The 16,423-nt window shown below is 36.7% G+C and overlaps 1 protein-coding gene across 6 annotated transcripts in view; it reads left to right on the forward strand.

The window, feature by feature from the left end:
* Nucleotides 1-1,027: 1,027 nt before the first annotated feature.
* The window catches only part of TRPC4 (transient receptor potential cation channel subfamily C member 4), a gene marked incomplete at both ends in the record, with an annotated part of 138,374 nt that continues 122,978 nt past the window's right edge, over nt 1,028-16,423 (forward strand). For all 6 annotated transcript variants that reach the window (XM_084235219.1, XM_084235220.1, XM_084235221.1 and 3 more), the window contains one exon: nt 1,028-1,405. In XM_084235219.1, the coding sequence (XP_084091345.1) occupies nt 1,028-1,405 (378 nt within the window). The remainder of the gene's footprint in view (nt 1,406-16,423) is intronic.

A 16,423-nucleotide genomic window follows, 5' to 3' on the forward strand; every position in this document is an offset into this window, starting at 1 on the left:
CAAAGAACAAAATAACTCAGCTCAGATATATGAAATCAGGAACTACCAGCAATAAATATATTTATATTTCTGTTCTTTTGTATCATTAGGATAATAGTAATCAATGTAGATTCTAGCAAGTTTGTTCTTATTCACCTATCTTAAGATAGTCTTAGATTTATATGAAATTATATCCTTATCTTCAACTAGATCTACACTGTAATGTCCAAGTAATAATACATTTTATAATAAATATATTCCTGACTTGAGGTTTGTTGGTTCATAATATAAAGATATAATTAAGAAAACAACATTTTATAATAAACTCTATATGTTTAATCATTTTATAAATCTTTCCTTGGAATATTGAATTGCCTACTCTCATTTTGGTCATGAATATCATTAGTATACATTCTTCCCTTCTGTGAATTCGCCTATGAAAGGGAAAATAAAATTAAGTTCATCAGACTTAATATGATATTTTATTGGCATTAACATCATTTGTTCACATTAACTTTGATGTTAATAGTTACTAACATTAAGCCTATCAAATATGACAAATGAAAAACATTTTGCCAAGATAGTACTATTCAAGAATCTCAACATTATTCAGTATCTCCCTGATTAGTAGAATTGACAGTGAACAATATATTTGAATATCTCTAGTCCATCTGTGGAAACTCAAAAACACAACCAACCTTTGACTTTCAAATATATATATATATATATACCTATATATACATAGTATATGCTGTATCTGACAAATGTCACTTTCAAAGTATTTTTGTTTAAATTATATAAAATGCTAACCTCTTTTTATTCTTCTTTAATCAGGAATATGTTACTTGCATTTACAGATAACTGAGTAAAATCGTCTATTTCCATTATTTGAGGGGGAAATTTTAACTATCATTACTTGATTATCACGTCATCACTATTATTGGCATGATACGAGTTATATGTGTTGCATAGTGATGCAAAAGTGTACTAATACTAACCTGTACTTTTTTTTCTCTTTCAGGAACAAAACAATAGCATGGCATGAAACATGGCTCAGTTCTATTATAAAAGAAACGTCAACGCCCCCTACAGAGATCGTATCCCTCTAAGAATAGTTCGAGCAGAATCAGAACTCTCACCATCAGAAAAAGCCTACTTAAATGCTGTGGAAAAGGGAGATTATGCAAGTGTCAAGAAATCCCTAGAGGAAGCTGAAATTTATTTTAAAATCAATATTAATTGCATTGATCCTCTTGGAAGAACTGCTCTCCTCATTGCAATTGAAAACGAGAACTTGGAGCTCATTGAGCTACTGTTAAGCTTTAATGTCTATGTTGGCGATGCGCTGTTACATGCCATCAGGAAAGAAGTTGTGGGGGCTGTTGAGCTGTTGCTGAACCACAAGAAGCCCAGTGGAGAAAAACAGGTATGTGCAAAAATACAGTTTTTAATATATTTACATGCAGAAATATGGATGTTCAAATTCCTACAGATATTAAGAAATGGGGGAAACATTGAAATAAAAACTATTATGACTGTTAGTACAAGTTCACTTTCCCCAACAATAACCACCACCTGCACCTCCTACTCTGGCTGATCAGACTTTTAGCAAGTTCTAAAGCAAAACAAATAACCTGTGTTGGCTTCCTATGCATTGGAGATATTTCTATGAAGTTGTGATATTATTTGGGACTGAGTATTTGTGTATGTTTTTTCTCAAATCTCTCATTTTCTACAAGTAGTAAACTAAATTCTTTTGGTATTTTCCTACTTAATCCGCTTTCCTTTTCTGGGATTCTGTGTCATATTGCAAAAGTCAGTTGCACCTTTTCACTTTGATACTGTTCTTTAACAAATTCTAGTGGGTTTTTTTTAGATTGAGACAAATAAAAATATAAGATTAACAAAATACTTGAACTCTGATTACTGTAGGCTGAACCATATAAAATGTCTTAATGTCTTCAGTAAAATATAAATGAAAATGATAGAGTTATAGATACATTGTTTTCCTCTTGTCATCACCCCTCGACCCATTTGTTTTTTGACCACTGAGGCACTCAAGATATAGACAGGAACAAACAAGGTATCTGTTTTCATTTATCTAGATCTTTCCTGTTGTTATTGCCTGGTATCCAAATTGTCTACTTGACCCTCCTTCCTTTCACCCTGAACTCTTCACTTCTTACATCAAAACTAATTGAATAACTGTAAAGACCATGCATGCACCTCAGTGGCTCAAAATCTGTTAAAGTAAAATCTTATAAAATGTGTAGTATTGCAACACTAACAATTTCTGTCCTACTTGATAATGAACACATCTATATGTCTACAAGTGGCAAACTACTAGATTAGCCTACATTCTTTTACACAAGCTTTGCTTTTAGCTACTGTTATATTCACTTTGCTTCAGAAATTCTATAAGAATCTTTGTGATTATTAGAACCTCATGACCAAGTGTCCTCTGAAGAACATTCTGTTTTCTCATAATCTCTGTTTTGTGGTCCATTTTTAGATCTCATCAACTTAACATTATGTCTCTGCTTGTTGCTTTGTGGCTTTTTGTTGCTTGTTTCACATCCAGTTATTAGTGAGTTACCTTCTTACTGCATTAGTTAAATTGTACTGATAGGAAAAACTGCTATTGCTTCATCTGTTCTTCCAAACTTGTACAACCTTGAAGGGGTGAACAGGTAATGGCAATATCTAAAGACGTATGTGAGGTTATTGCTCAGTTTTTCAGCCCCAAGGAGGTATAGACCGTTTACATGGGAATGAGTAGGAGCTGGTTTTTATCTGTATAAGTGTACTTCCTCAGTCACCTTATGATTCTGAAATTTCTTCCATAATCATGTTGCTATTTATATTTTCTAATAGCAATGATCTTATCTTGTCTACCCTCTTGTTTCATGCCTCTTATAGGTGACCATAAAACAGATGCCGTGACTATAGTTTGGATCATTTTAGATAAGGACCAGTCTATACAGAACAAAATGCCATTGTACATATTTTCACATGTTTATTACTAAGTAACCTTCTCAGTCTATTTTCAGGAGAACTTTGGCCATATATTTCAGTGTCTTTTAGTCAATGACATTTGCGCTGGCCAGGGTAATTTGGCATCTGGAAAAGTTATTTGCTATTATGAGAGTGTTTGTTGGAAGAGGTTCAATTTTAGCTAAACTCTAGCCTCAGAAGCAGGTCCTGGCTCCTTAGAGGCATTTGATCTGAACCCTGATTATTAATAAAGGCAGTAAAGTTTTGCAATCTGCCAGGAGTCTGAAATATCCCAGGCTATGTGTTTCTGGAAGATTTCTCTTGTATTAGTCTGCTGGCCAAGAATTCCTTTTCTATTTGTACATTCTAGAATTCCTCTTCAGTGAAGGTACTGAGAATAAACAAAAATTGTATCTTTTTTTGAAATAGTATCTTTTTTGAAATAGTATCTTTTGGTACAAATGGATTAATTCTGAGGTGGTTATATTAAGTGAATAAGCTAGAAAGGTAAAGACAGGTCTGATGGTCTTACTTATCTGTGAAATATAAATAACTAAAATAACATATACTGGCAAAGTACGGCCAAAACAAGTCTTAAATTTTGTGAATAAATATACTGGTTACAAGTGGGAAGGGAGGCGGGCAGGGAGGGCAGACGCATAGGGGAAGGAAAGGTATGGCAAGGGAGGTTTGGTGGAGGTTGAGTGAAGCATGTGCACATAAGGAATAGTAAAAATACAGCCCCAACATTATATAGACATGTAAATGACTGACAAATCAATCAAAAAAAAAAAAAAGCTAGTTCTAGAAAGTCATGTTAAACAAACAGAGAATTGTAACTTCTGCTTGAACTTTATCATTTTGAAATAACAAGTCTAATCTACCTCAGAGACTCTGGTATCTTGTACAGTGAAAATGAGGTTGTCCATAACTGTATACAGTATATCCCACAAAAGATGCCTTGGGGCTTGGGTACAGTCAAACCCCACTGAATCATGATTATTTGTGATTTTCTTTTTTTTTTTTTTTATAGAGGCATGTTTTTCTTTCTTTCTTTGTTTGTTTGTTTGTTTTTTTGTTTATACATGCACTGGGTACAGTCAGAAGCGCGGGAGTGTGAGAGAATTCACCAGAGCCAGAGCGGGGAGCAGAGCAGGCAGAAGGACTGAAGTACACTGCTGAGGGGAGCAGCAGGTGGCAGGAGAGGTCTGCGCGCCATGTGGGACCCTCCTCCGGTGGCCGGGGAGCAGCTGGGGATCGAACCGGCGCCGCAGAGGCTGCGGGCAGCTTCGCAACCCAGCGCTCAACCGCTGCGCCACCGGGGAGGCCCTATTTGTGATTTTCTTAGAAAATATTACATCTTTGGAATAACAGTGTCCATAAATCAGTATATTGTAGGTAGCAAATATGCTCTTAATAGGAATTTTTTCCTCTCATAAATTTAATTCCTTATATCATTCTTGTGATCACTGAAATCCATGTCGTATATTATTACAATTCACCTAACTTCCAGTCTCATGGGCGACGTATCTCCCAAAGACTCCGCAATAGGTTGCCATTTTGTTGAGGTCACAAAGTTAAGTGTAAAACCTGAAAACAATAACATCCAAGTGGACAAAATGAACGTAAGTTGTCCTAAGATGATTTAAGAAAAAGGATGGATCTAATATAAAAATTATGCAAATCTAATTACCAGAATATTTACTTAAAATGTGATAGATATGGCTAAAGTGATATATTCTATTAAAATTTAACAATTTCTTTCTCTGGAAAAAGATGGAAAATTTGATAACATCCTGAAATCCTGGGGGCTGTAAAATTCATATAATTGGGACACTTCTCCAACGTTTTCATGAAGGAACAACTTGAGGATGATTGCTATGCTGGGCTATATGTTTAGAGCTGGGGAGATGAAACTGTTATTGTTTCTGGAATCTTTTTTTTTTAAGATTTATTTATTTATGCATGCAAGAACTGGGGTACAGGCCAGAGGTGTGGGGTGGGGGGCGAGGTGAGAGGATTCACCAGAGAGAGTGGGAACAGAACAGGCAGACTGACTGAAATACACTACTGAGGGGAGCAGCAGGCGAGACAGGAGAGGTCCTTTGAGCCATGTGGGTAGCTCCCTGGCTGACCAGGGATCAAACTCGTACTGAAGAGGCTGAGGATAGCTTCACAGTGCTGTGCTTAAACCCTTGTGCCATCAGGGAGGCCCTGTTTCTGGAATCTTAAAGTCTATCTATAAAGAGCAACAGGAAAAATATCATGGACTTAAGAGTAAAGGTGGTTACAATGGAAAAGATGAAAGAGAAATAAGTTCTCATGTAATTATGACATTAAATTGACTTGATTGGGTAAATACAAAATGTTGCAGAGGACATGAAGGAGCATAAGGGTCAGAAGAAGAAAGAGGAAAACTGTGTAAGGGTTGATACTGAGAAAACCAACTCCATTAATTGAGATAGAACTGAAAGGAAAAAGTGTTCGGGACCAGATTGAATGTACTCCTTTTTTAATTTACTGAAATTGAAGTCTGGGAGGTAGTTAACAATTCTGGACTTAGGAAATGGGTCAGAGGGTGATACATATAGGTGATATTGAAGGCATTGAAGCCAAAAATCATTATCCTATGTCCCATCATTATGACACATTTCTCTTCTTATCCTTGCATGTTGTTTAAATATGTAATTTTAAAATTTTGGGAACCCCTTTTGTATATTCACCAGGAAACAGTTTTAGTGATTTTTTAGTAAATTAAGTGATTAACTCATTGTAGCATCTAATAAAATATTTAGGTTTTGCTAGTTAAATAGCTGAGCATAGCTCACTAAATATCTCCTTCCATATTTAATGTAGACCTTCATAAATCAGAGTATTGAGACCTAGAGTGTTATTATTAATTTTATGATAAAGCAAATGGAAAGAGTAACAGTTTATTTCTTTCCTGGAGTACATTGCACAGAGGACCTGTGTCCTAAACTAAGCAGGAAGATGATAAATTATGTCTTCTTAGTGGGACTGCTCCCTTGCTAGAATGATTATACTGATATTTTATGATGACTTTACTGGAGTTTTCTTTAATCTTCTTAGTACCTTGTTTCTCTACAGGGAAAAACTGAGAGTGACTTCTTAGCCACCTTTTCATACAGTTCGTTGGTTACTTCACTTTTAATTATTTCTACCAGAACTTTCTCTTTAACATCTTCTAAAGCCAGATTAATTTTCAGGTTTCAGCTATTTCAACAAATGTTTATCAGAAATGGAACTTGGCTTGTCTATTCTTTGCTTAGATTAGTGATTCTCAGTCTATTTTTAAAAATATTCATTTATTTATGTATATGAGAACTGGGGTACAGGCCAGAGGTGTGGGGGGTGGGGGTGGGTGAGAGGATTCACCAGAGACAAAGTGGGAAACAGAACAGGCAGGTTGGCTGAAATACACTGCTGAGGGGAGCAGTAGGTGAGACAGGAGAGGTCTGCTGCACTATGCGGGTCACCTCCCTGGCCAGGGATCAAACTTGTGCCGCAGTGGCTGCGGATAGCTTCACAGTGCTATGTCTTAACCCCTTGCACCCCCAGGAAGGCCCCTGATTCTCAGTCTTTTTTAACAGCATCGGAATCAGTGACAAATATTGTTAAAGTACAGATTATTGGTTTTCACCCTCAGAGCCTCTCTACAGCAGGTCTAGCATGGGTCACCTGGAATTTGAATATCTAAGGTGGTATTGTAACAGGGTGGTCCCCAGGAAAAGAGAATGTTTCAGATTTCCTGCCCCACCCAAGGGAGGGTGGAGCTGAGCAGGGAGAAAAAGAAGCTGCAGAGGAGACTGAGAAGAAAGGAAGCAGGATGGAGATCCAGAAGGAGACCTGGAGGAGGCACATGGAGCAGAGAGACACACGAAGAAACTGCGCTTGCCTTTTGGTTGGTCGTGGACTGGGTGACACAGATGTGGGTGAGAGACCCACGGAGAGGTTAACAATGGCAGCTTTTATCTTGGTTTTGATTTTGCTCTTTTCCTTCCAAACTTATCTGATTGTTTCTGACCCTTTTCTGTGGGTCTGCACTGAAAGGTGCTTTAATCTTGTGGTAGACTTTTGGGCCTTGCTCTGGGCCAATCCCGTTTGGGTGGACTTTTGCCCACAAGGGGATGGGTAACTTTGGGTGCTTGATTTAGAAACTCTATTCTTTGCCTTTCCTGTGCTGTTTACTAATTGTATTAAAGTTCCCTCCCATTAAAGTCTTACATGTTTTTGTGTTGAGGCGGTGGATTGCAGAACCTATGTAGAACAGGCAGGTTGAGGGATCTGGGCTGTCCCTCTCCCTGCCCTCTAACAATATTAATAGAAATGCCTGTCTCAAAGACAATACTTGGAAAACCACTTAAAAGTTGGAGAAGGATAGAGACTACTATAGAGGAACAAAATCTGTCATTCAAAAATGTATCTTCTGCCACATGGTTGAATATATGGTAAGGACTCTGAAGGCTGAGTTGCTTTTGAAGTGACATTTAGGTATCAACTTCTCTCCTCCTCATCAACTTCTCTCCTTAAGGACATCTCCCTCATTGTATGGTAATACCTAATCTCCTCATCACATCAAATGAGATGGCAGATCTTAAATCTGTATAACTTTGCTTATTGTGCCTTCCTTGGTAAATTCCCTATATGCCCTCCCTTCTTTCTCCCAACCTCCCTGTCTTAGCTAAGCATTTTAAGATGGTGTCTGAAGCCATGTGGTGAGTTACTCTATTTTACTGGGTCTCTCTTATGTATACAAAGGTACACTTGTTAGTAAACTTCATTTTGATTTTTTCTCTTATCAATCTATCTGGTGCTAGTTTGATTGTTTGCCAGACTTAAAGAACATAGGGGGTAAAGGATGATTTCCTTTGTACCCTGAAAATACAGTAAAATTATTTATTTGATGTTAGGTATATTGAACTATATTATACTAACCTCACTTTACTTTTAATTCTTAACTGGCATTTACTATATGAGAGTTTCCCAGTTTCATTAATGTATTATATTTTCCCCACTTTGGGAAAAAATATTTTGTTAAACATTACTTATTAGTTCAATCGTCAAGGTCCTAGAGAATTTCAATTGAAAAAGTTTTTATTTTAAAGCTCAACAAAAAAAGAATGCCAGATTATATAATTGTAATGAATCTTAGAGATACTTAATCCAATTACTTCATTTTACAAAGAAAGAAAAGAGCAACACAGTGGAGTCTGGGGGTTGACTTAACCAAAGGTAATATAAATTAATAGCTAGCAACTGACCTTGAAATAGTGTGACTGATGATGACAATAATAATTATTATTATTATTATAATACTAGATAAAAGCTGCACCTGGTAATTAGTGTAATAATCTTATTTGCATTGTCTCATATAATCTTCACTTTATCCTATTAAGGTAAATGCTATTGTCATCCCATTTATAGATTGGAAAGTGAATGTACAAAAAGGCTGAAGTGACACATCTCAGATCACAAAATCAGAAAATATCAGTGCTGGAAGTCAAGAGTCTTAGAAGTTAACAACTTGGCTGGTCTGGTTTCAACCACTTCACCAGACTGGCTAGATGTCACTTGAATCATTAGTTAATTATCCTATTTAGGATATGAATTAGGAAAACTTACAGGAGCTTCCACATATACATATTCAGACTATATTTCTAGCTTGAATATTATAAAGCCACTTATAATTTAGTTGCTCAGTAAATATTAATAAAAACTTTTAAGTACTGGGAAAAAAGAGAGTTGAATAGACATGCTCACTTCCAGTCTTGTTCAAGCACTTGGTAACAGGACAAATATGTGAAAGTCTGACACTTGCTTTTCTTGACTGCTAATTTGGAATATAACATTAATTTTACTTCTCAATTTCTGGCAATGTTCGAATTCTTTTAAAGTGTTTTTAATAAGGAAACATATAATAATAACAACACAATAAACTATTGTTTCTGTGTTATAGTTTTCTATATGTGCTTTGATTGCCATAGATCTGTCTCCTACTGACAAACTGTAACAGGGTGGCTAAAGCCACCTGGTGCTTGGAGGGGGTTCCTCTTAAGCATAGATAGCCCCAGGGAAAATGCTAAAAAGTGGGGTGGAGCAATTGATAAAAAAAAATATAAGTGACTGCAGGGCATGGATTCATTCAGTCCTTGTGATTTAGCATTTGTGATTTAGCGTGAAGGGCAGTGGATTTGGGGCTCCACCACACTGATCTTCCAGAAGGCTGTTGTGAGCCTCTGAAGGTGGCGGTTTCCAGCAGCCAGCCTCAGAGAGGAAGAGTTCAGAGGCTTTGCAGGTAGCTGAGTGACTCAAACTGTTTCTGGTTTTGCTGCTGTTGCAGCCTGGCAAAAAGGACGAAGACCAGGAGGAAGGAGTCTCACTGAGATGTGTGAGTGTGGCCATTTGTTGGGTCATTTTGTAACAGGGTGGTCACCAGGAAAGGGGGAGTTTCCAGGTTTCCTGCCCCACCCAAGGGAGGGTGGAGCTGAGCAGAGAAAAGTAGAAGCTGGAGTAGAGTCTGAGGAAAGAAGGAAGCAGGATGGAGACCCAGAAGGAGACCTGGAGGAGGCACATGGAGCAGAGAGACACGTGAAGAAACTGTTCTTTCTTTTTGGTTGTGGACTGGGTGACACAGATGTGGGTGAGAGACCCGTGGGGAGGATAACAATCGCAGTTTTTGTCTTAATTTTGATGTTGCTCTTTTCCTTCCACACTTTGTCTGATTGTTCCTGATCCTTTTCTGTGGGTCCCCACTGAAAGGTGTATTAGACCTGTGGCAGGCTTTCGAGCCTTACTCTGGGCCAGTCCCATTTGGGTGGACTTGTACCCATGAGGGGGTGGGTAACTGGGTGCTTGATTTAGAAACTATGTTCTTTGCCTTTCCTGTATTGTTTACTAGTTGTATTAAAGTTCCTTTTCATTAAAGTCTCATATGTTTTGTGTTGATGTGGCAGATGGCAGAACCTATTTAGAAGAGGCAGGTTTGCGGAGTCCATGGTGCCCCTCTCTCTGCCTTGTAACAATTTGACCGCTTGTCTGGTGCTGTGTCACTTGTCTGGTGCTGTGCTGGGACATCTCAGCAGCTCATGGAACATTTCCTGTTGTGTCTTCTGCTGTCTTCGTGAGTCATAACCTAGCCTAGTCTGTTTGCCGAGTATCCGCAGTGGCAGGAAGAGGTCATTTTAGACAAGTGGCCTATAGTTTGTGGCCTACTGTTCAGGAGAGGAGCTCCGCATCCTCAGTGGCAGAAAGATGCCATTTTAGCTACTTTTGTGTGGGACCAAAAAATACTAGATGTGGCTTTGGGTGAGGTAAAGGCCATTTTTGGCTTCAGTAAGTCTTTGTTTTTCCCTGGTTTGTTAAATACATCCCTTTGTTGTTTTCTAGGCCTGAGTAGTCTTGTAATAGTGCCTGCGGGTGAAGAATGCTGATAGTGATGGGCAAACTATTTGGGCAGTGTCCTTGGCCAGTTTTAGTGCCCCTTGCAGTCCTGTATCAAAACAAATATACAAATAATATAAAATAGGCTGAAAAAGAGGAAGTTAAGTATTGGCAATCTATCCTCAAGAGTGCATGACTCCTTTTATTATTATTATTTGGGAATGCAACAATTGGAAATAGAAATCCTGTTCAGAGAGAGCAAAGGAGAATTTAATTCAGTTAACTCTTTTTCTTTTTATCTCAGTGCATATAGGAAATTAAAAAAAAAGTTTCAATGAATTTGCTAATATAATTGTGGTTTCAAAACCATTACCTATTGTGTGATCATAAAAATCAAAGAGTCTGAAATAAGAGACTGACAATAGCATGTTAATGCAAACGTGTATCATCCAAAATATGCTCTGCTGACAAAAAATAAAGACCATTTTTCAGTTGATATAGATGCTAATAAATATATCCTTCACTACTGGGAAGAGAACTATGTTCTTTAAGCAGATCTAAAACTGTCAAATTGAATCGATTTACTTTCTTTTTCAGGACTCAGATACCCCGAAAAAGTTTATTTTTAACTCTTGCATGCATTAATTTTCCTCATTGCACTCCAGAACAAGTAATTTGTCTTCTGAAGCCTCATGAAGTTCATGTGATACCTATTAAATAAGGTTATACAATCAAAGTATTATAACTTTCTTTGGTGATTAGTCAATTGAGGTTTCCCTCTTCTATTTTGTTTCATTACATCCTATATATTAACAGTAAGTGAACTTAAATATATGTGCAATCTTAATCTTAGGTACTATCAAAATTCAGAGTGAGAGTAAAAAGCAAGTGAGAGAGAGTATTATAAAGTATTATAAATTAATTTACTGTAAGCAAATTATAGTAAAGTATAAGAAAGTATTGGTTATAGCAAAGCATGATGTGAAAGAGAATGACAGCAAAGTATTAAATGAGGTATCAAAACACTGTGAGACAGCTAGATATCATCAGTTACTCTTTATATTTTTCTGTAAATTACCACTAGAAAAGTTGTTTACAATATTTTCTTAACTTATCATTAATATGAAAAAGGTGAAAATTACCCTCAAATATGATGTTTATAATGTAGCCATCAATATAAAATGTTTTTATTAGCAAGTATTTTGAACTCTAAAAATTAAATTGAGTCTTATTATCCCACAGCAGGGAGTTTAAAAACTATTACAATGCAGGGTATAGATTGTGTTTAGTCAACTGGCAAAGGGCAATCATTAGAGATATGAACAATTCTGTACTAAGTGCAAGAATTTTGAATGACAACTACACAACACTACTAATAGGATAAAGTGACCTAGGTAATTAGTCACTTTGATACATCAAATAATATACTATTTAACCTCCTTAATCATGTTGACATTTTATTCTTCTTAATTACCAGAAATTTAGAGATTTATAATCCCCCTGAAAATGTGTTTTTTTTTTCCTTCCAGCATACCACATTTATTATGAAAAATTGAAAAAAATCATTAAATGTGTTTGGAATTCACAAGAGTGAGAAGCTTTAATTCCTTATAAAGATCAAATGGAAAATAACCTCAAGAGATAAAACAAACTCCAAGTATTGAGGCATTTTCATTCCATAATAAAAAAATATGAATTAGGGCCCCTGGAGTGAGATGAAGTGAGATATAATGAAGAGAGTTGAGAGAGAAAGATTTAGGTATGAATCCAATTTTATAGTCTCAGGTAAATCATTTAATCTTTTCAACACTGACTTTCTCATAAATAAGAGGAGAATCATCTATAGTCCCTGCTCACCAGGTTGTTTTAAAGATTAAATAGTTAATGCATGCTAAGGGGCCTAGCTCTTGAGATCTCACTATGTGTGAGTTACTCAACCGTGAAGCCATTTGAACATTTTATTCTTATTAATATAATCCAATTTAAAATCCATACATTTTCAAATAGGCTAAATATTCCTCATAACAAATTCATTGTGAAGTGTCAAGTGTTAGGATTCAGGGTGAGCCTAAAATAAGAGAGTAAAACTGATCTTTGAAATGTGAGCCTTGGTGAAAAGATTTTTGAGGTTCATTTCCCTCAATCCATCATAAATGTGATCAAATCAAAAAGTACCACATCTAAGTAACTCTTGGTCTTCATTTATTATAATTTGAAAAAATAATCATTAAGGAGTAATAGTGAGTTTTTTAAGAACCAAGTTTTCAAGCATTTAGAAAAAAATAGTTCTCATTTTCAGTACCAAAATTAATACTTTTTTTAAAAAAATATGTATTTATTTATTTATACAAGCACTGGGTATAGTCAGAAGCGCGGGAGGGTGAGAGAATTCACCAGAGCCAGAGCGGGGAGCAGAGCAGGCAGAAGGACCGAAGTATACTGCTGAGGGGAGCAGCGGGCGGCAGGAGAGGTCTATGTGCCTTGCAGGACCCTCCTCCAGTGGCCGGGGAGCAGCCGGGGATCAAACCAGCGCTGCAGAGGCTGCGGGCAGCTTTGCAACCCAGCGCTCAACCGCTGTGCCACCAGGGTGGCCCCCAAAATTTATTCTTTAGGCAATAATTTTCTAGATCAATTAACCAATGTCCCAAGGCACTATTGTTTCAGTCATCTATTAGAAATATTTGACAATGATCCTACAATGTGAATTCCAAGCATGTCTCAGCCTTCTGAGAGGATGCTCAAACCCACCCAGAAGAGGTGGGTGTTTTGGGGATGCTAACAATTCATACTTGAAGATTTATCAACTGGAGGTATGTGCTCTTTTCCCTTAAATCAGATCATGAGGAGTAAAAAGACTGGGTTTGATTTCCCATGATTTTCATCTCCTCGTGCATCCTAATTGCTACACTTCTTCTTAATTCTGGAATCTCCTAAGGAAAATATGTAGATTTCTTTGATTTAGGTATATAGAGTTAACTGTTAATCAACATCGGTACCGTTAGACATAAATGTGACTTTTTAATACAGTAATATGATGAATAAGGTAGAAATTTTATTTAGATAATTATTTAGACTTTACATTATGAGTATTACCCCACAGTCTAAAATATCAGAGAAGCCTCAGTTCACAATATATTGAATATTTTTCCTCAAAAATAATATATGATTTGAAAAAGCAAATAGGTGGAAGTGCATTGAAAATTTATCATTTTTAAATTTTTAGATTTTTTATTGAATTAACATCGGTTAACAACATTGTATATGATTCAGAGGTATAGGGCCACACCACTTCACATATGTTACCACATCACACTCACAATCAAGACACCCATGGCCCTCCACCATAGTCCACTGGGTCTGCTCCATACTTTGCTACTATCTTTCCCCTTTCCTGGTAGCCTCAATTCCATAGTCAGTTTTCTAGGATTTGCTATTTGACCTTTGTTTGTCTTTCTTCTTCTGACTTATTTTGTTTAGCATAATCCCCTTTGATTCCATTAATGTCACAAATTGCAAGAGTCCATCATTTTTCTTTTTTGTATCATAAAATGAATTTTATCAACACAGACTTACTTTTTCTTTAGATCTGTCTTTCTAAATAGGCACACACACCACTTTATATTAAAAATAATGGGAAAAGGAATTGCTTTTCTTAGAATCAGATAGTTTCCTAGGTTTGGGAAAGATTCTAAAGGTTACCTGATACAGTCACACTTACATTGCTAATTATTTGTGCTGAGCATTATAGATATTGAATATTGAATCACTGGCTCCTGCTCCTTCTTCAACTCTATTGTAGTAGAGCAGCAAGGAGAACAACTCACAATGAAGAGAGGGATATAGGAAAGTTAGCAGAATGGTTTGGGTGAGTAAAGTTTCAATAGTGGACTCATGGTGTTCCTCATTGCTCCTCTTTGTTCTATTATCTTTAAAATTTCCTTGCCTACCTACTGTAACCAAAATATTAAAGTATGATCATAGAGAAGAGCTTGACTTCAAGGAATTTATTCTAGCATTCAATCGCAGCTTCATTTGCAACTTCAAGATAAGTAAAAGTAATAGTATATAAATAACATGCATCCTCATTTTTTTTTTTGGTTAAGATTTATTTATTTATACAAGCACTGGGTACAGTCGGAAGTGAGGAAGGGTGAGAGAATTCACCAGAGTCAGAGCGGGGAACAGAACAGGCAGACAGAGGGGAGACACTGCTGGGGGGAGCAGCAGGCTCGCCATGTGGGACCCTTGCCCGTGGCCGGGGATTGAACCGGCGCTACAGAGGCTGCAGGCAGCTTCGCAGCCCAGTGCTCAACCACTGCGCCACTGGGGAGGCCCTCATTTGTTTTGTTTTATATACAGTATTGATTTTCCAATTATATTTTCATTTATATTTTATGAGAATATGGGAGTAGTATCTGATGTCTAAGAAATATCCATATTAGATTTTGTAAGTACAAAAATTAAAGGAATTCAATAGTAATAAAAGAAAGAGATCAATACCATTGTATTTCCCTGAAAGTGATAAAAATACATTAAAAAGTATTTAGTGGATTTGGAGAAAGTGTAATAAATTAGTATATTAGATTTTTTTTTGCAATAATAGGATATACTCTTCACTCTGAGTGGAATTAACATGGAATATTTTGTTTTGTGTACATATAACTACTAGCTCTATCAATGAAACAGTTAAGATTTAAAGTTTTTATTTGCTTAGCTAAATATATATTAAATGTTGATTAAATATATATTAAATGTTGATTAATACTTAAATTCTTTATCTTAGAATATCAGAATCCATTAATCTTTGTCACCTGGGAAGCTTTTGAATCTTCTGACCTTAAATTACCAGCCTTAGGAATGTACACTTGAAATATATTCCACTTTGTGCTTTTCAACCTGAATTTAATGCCTGATTTGCAGGTAGTGCTCATTAAATCATGTGTTCTCAGGAACACCTGTTATGGATGAGTTTTATTTTACTTAACCTTGACATAACTGCGTAGTTATGTCAATCAAAAAAGCAGTGACTCTATGTCTATCCTTGAAACTGGACAGAATTAGCAATATTGGTACATTACCTTTACCTCTTCTCCCCTCAACATACACACTCAGTCCTGGAATCATCATCTTTTACATTTAGAGAAATTTAGAAACTTGCCCCAAATTATCAAGATTATTTGTATTACCAAAGATTATTTGTACATGAACCAGATTTAGAATTCTGGTTTAGTCTGAATCAAATAGAAATATTTAGTATAAAGATTATCATTTAAATTCTAAACTTACAATTTTGTGGAAACAAAGAAAAACCATAAATCTAAATAAATGTTTTAAGGCTTAGTTTCACATTATAGGAAATGTTTCATGGTAGAAAAGGATGATGTTTGGTATCAGCAGATAGAAAATCAAGTCCTAGTTCCACCTCTTGTGTGACCCAGTAGTAATTATTTAATTTGAAATGGAAAATTGTACTGGCTACCTGTCACAATTATTGTGTAACAGGAGACTGACGTCAAAGACTTACAGTCAGTGCCCCTTGGAGGAGGGTGCTGGTTGAGGATAGATAGCCCCAAGGAAAATGCTAGAAAGTATCACACTTTGGGGTGGAGCAACTGGTAAGAAGTAGGAGGGATTGCTGAAGCAGCTGCGGATTATTTAGTGTTCAGGATTCAGCGATTGAGGATTCAGTGTTTGGGATTCAGCTTTTGGGATTCAGTGTTTCCAGGGTCAGCGATTTTGGCCCACACCGTGCCAATCTTCCAGAAGGCTACTGTGGGTCTCTGATGAACGTGGAAAGGCCTCTAGCAGCCAACTTCAGAGAGGAAAAGTTCAGAGGCTTTGCAATTTTAGCCGAGTGACTAAAACTGTTCCTGGTTTTGCTGCTATTACAGCCTGGCAGAGAAGGGGAAGGCATGGAACCAGTTGCCTCTCTGAGGTGTGAGTGTGGCCATTAGTTGGGTGCTTCAGTCACCAGCTGCTGTTTTGAGTGTTGCTTGCCTGTTGTTGTGCTGAGGCATCTCTGCAGCTCTCAGAGCAGCTTCTGCTGTGC

The sequence above is a fragment of the Talpa europaea genome (assembly GCF_964194135.1).
Source record: "Talpa europaea genome assembly, chromosome: 6".
Lineage (NCBI taxonomy): Eukaryota > Metazoa > Chordata > Mammalia > Eulipotyphla > Talpidae > Talpa > Talpa europaea.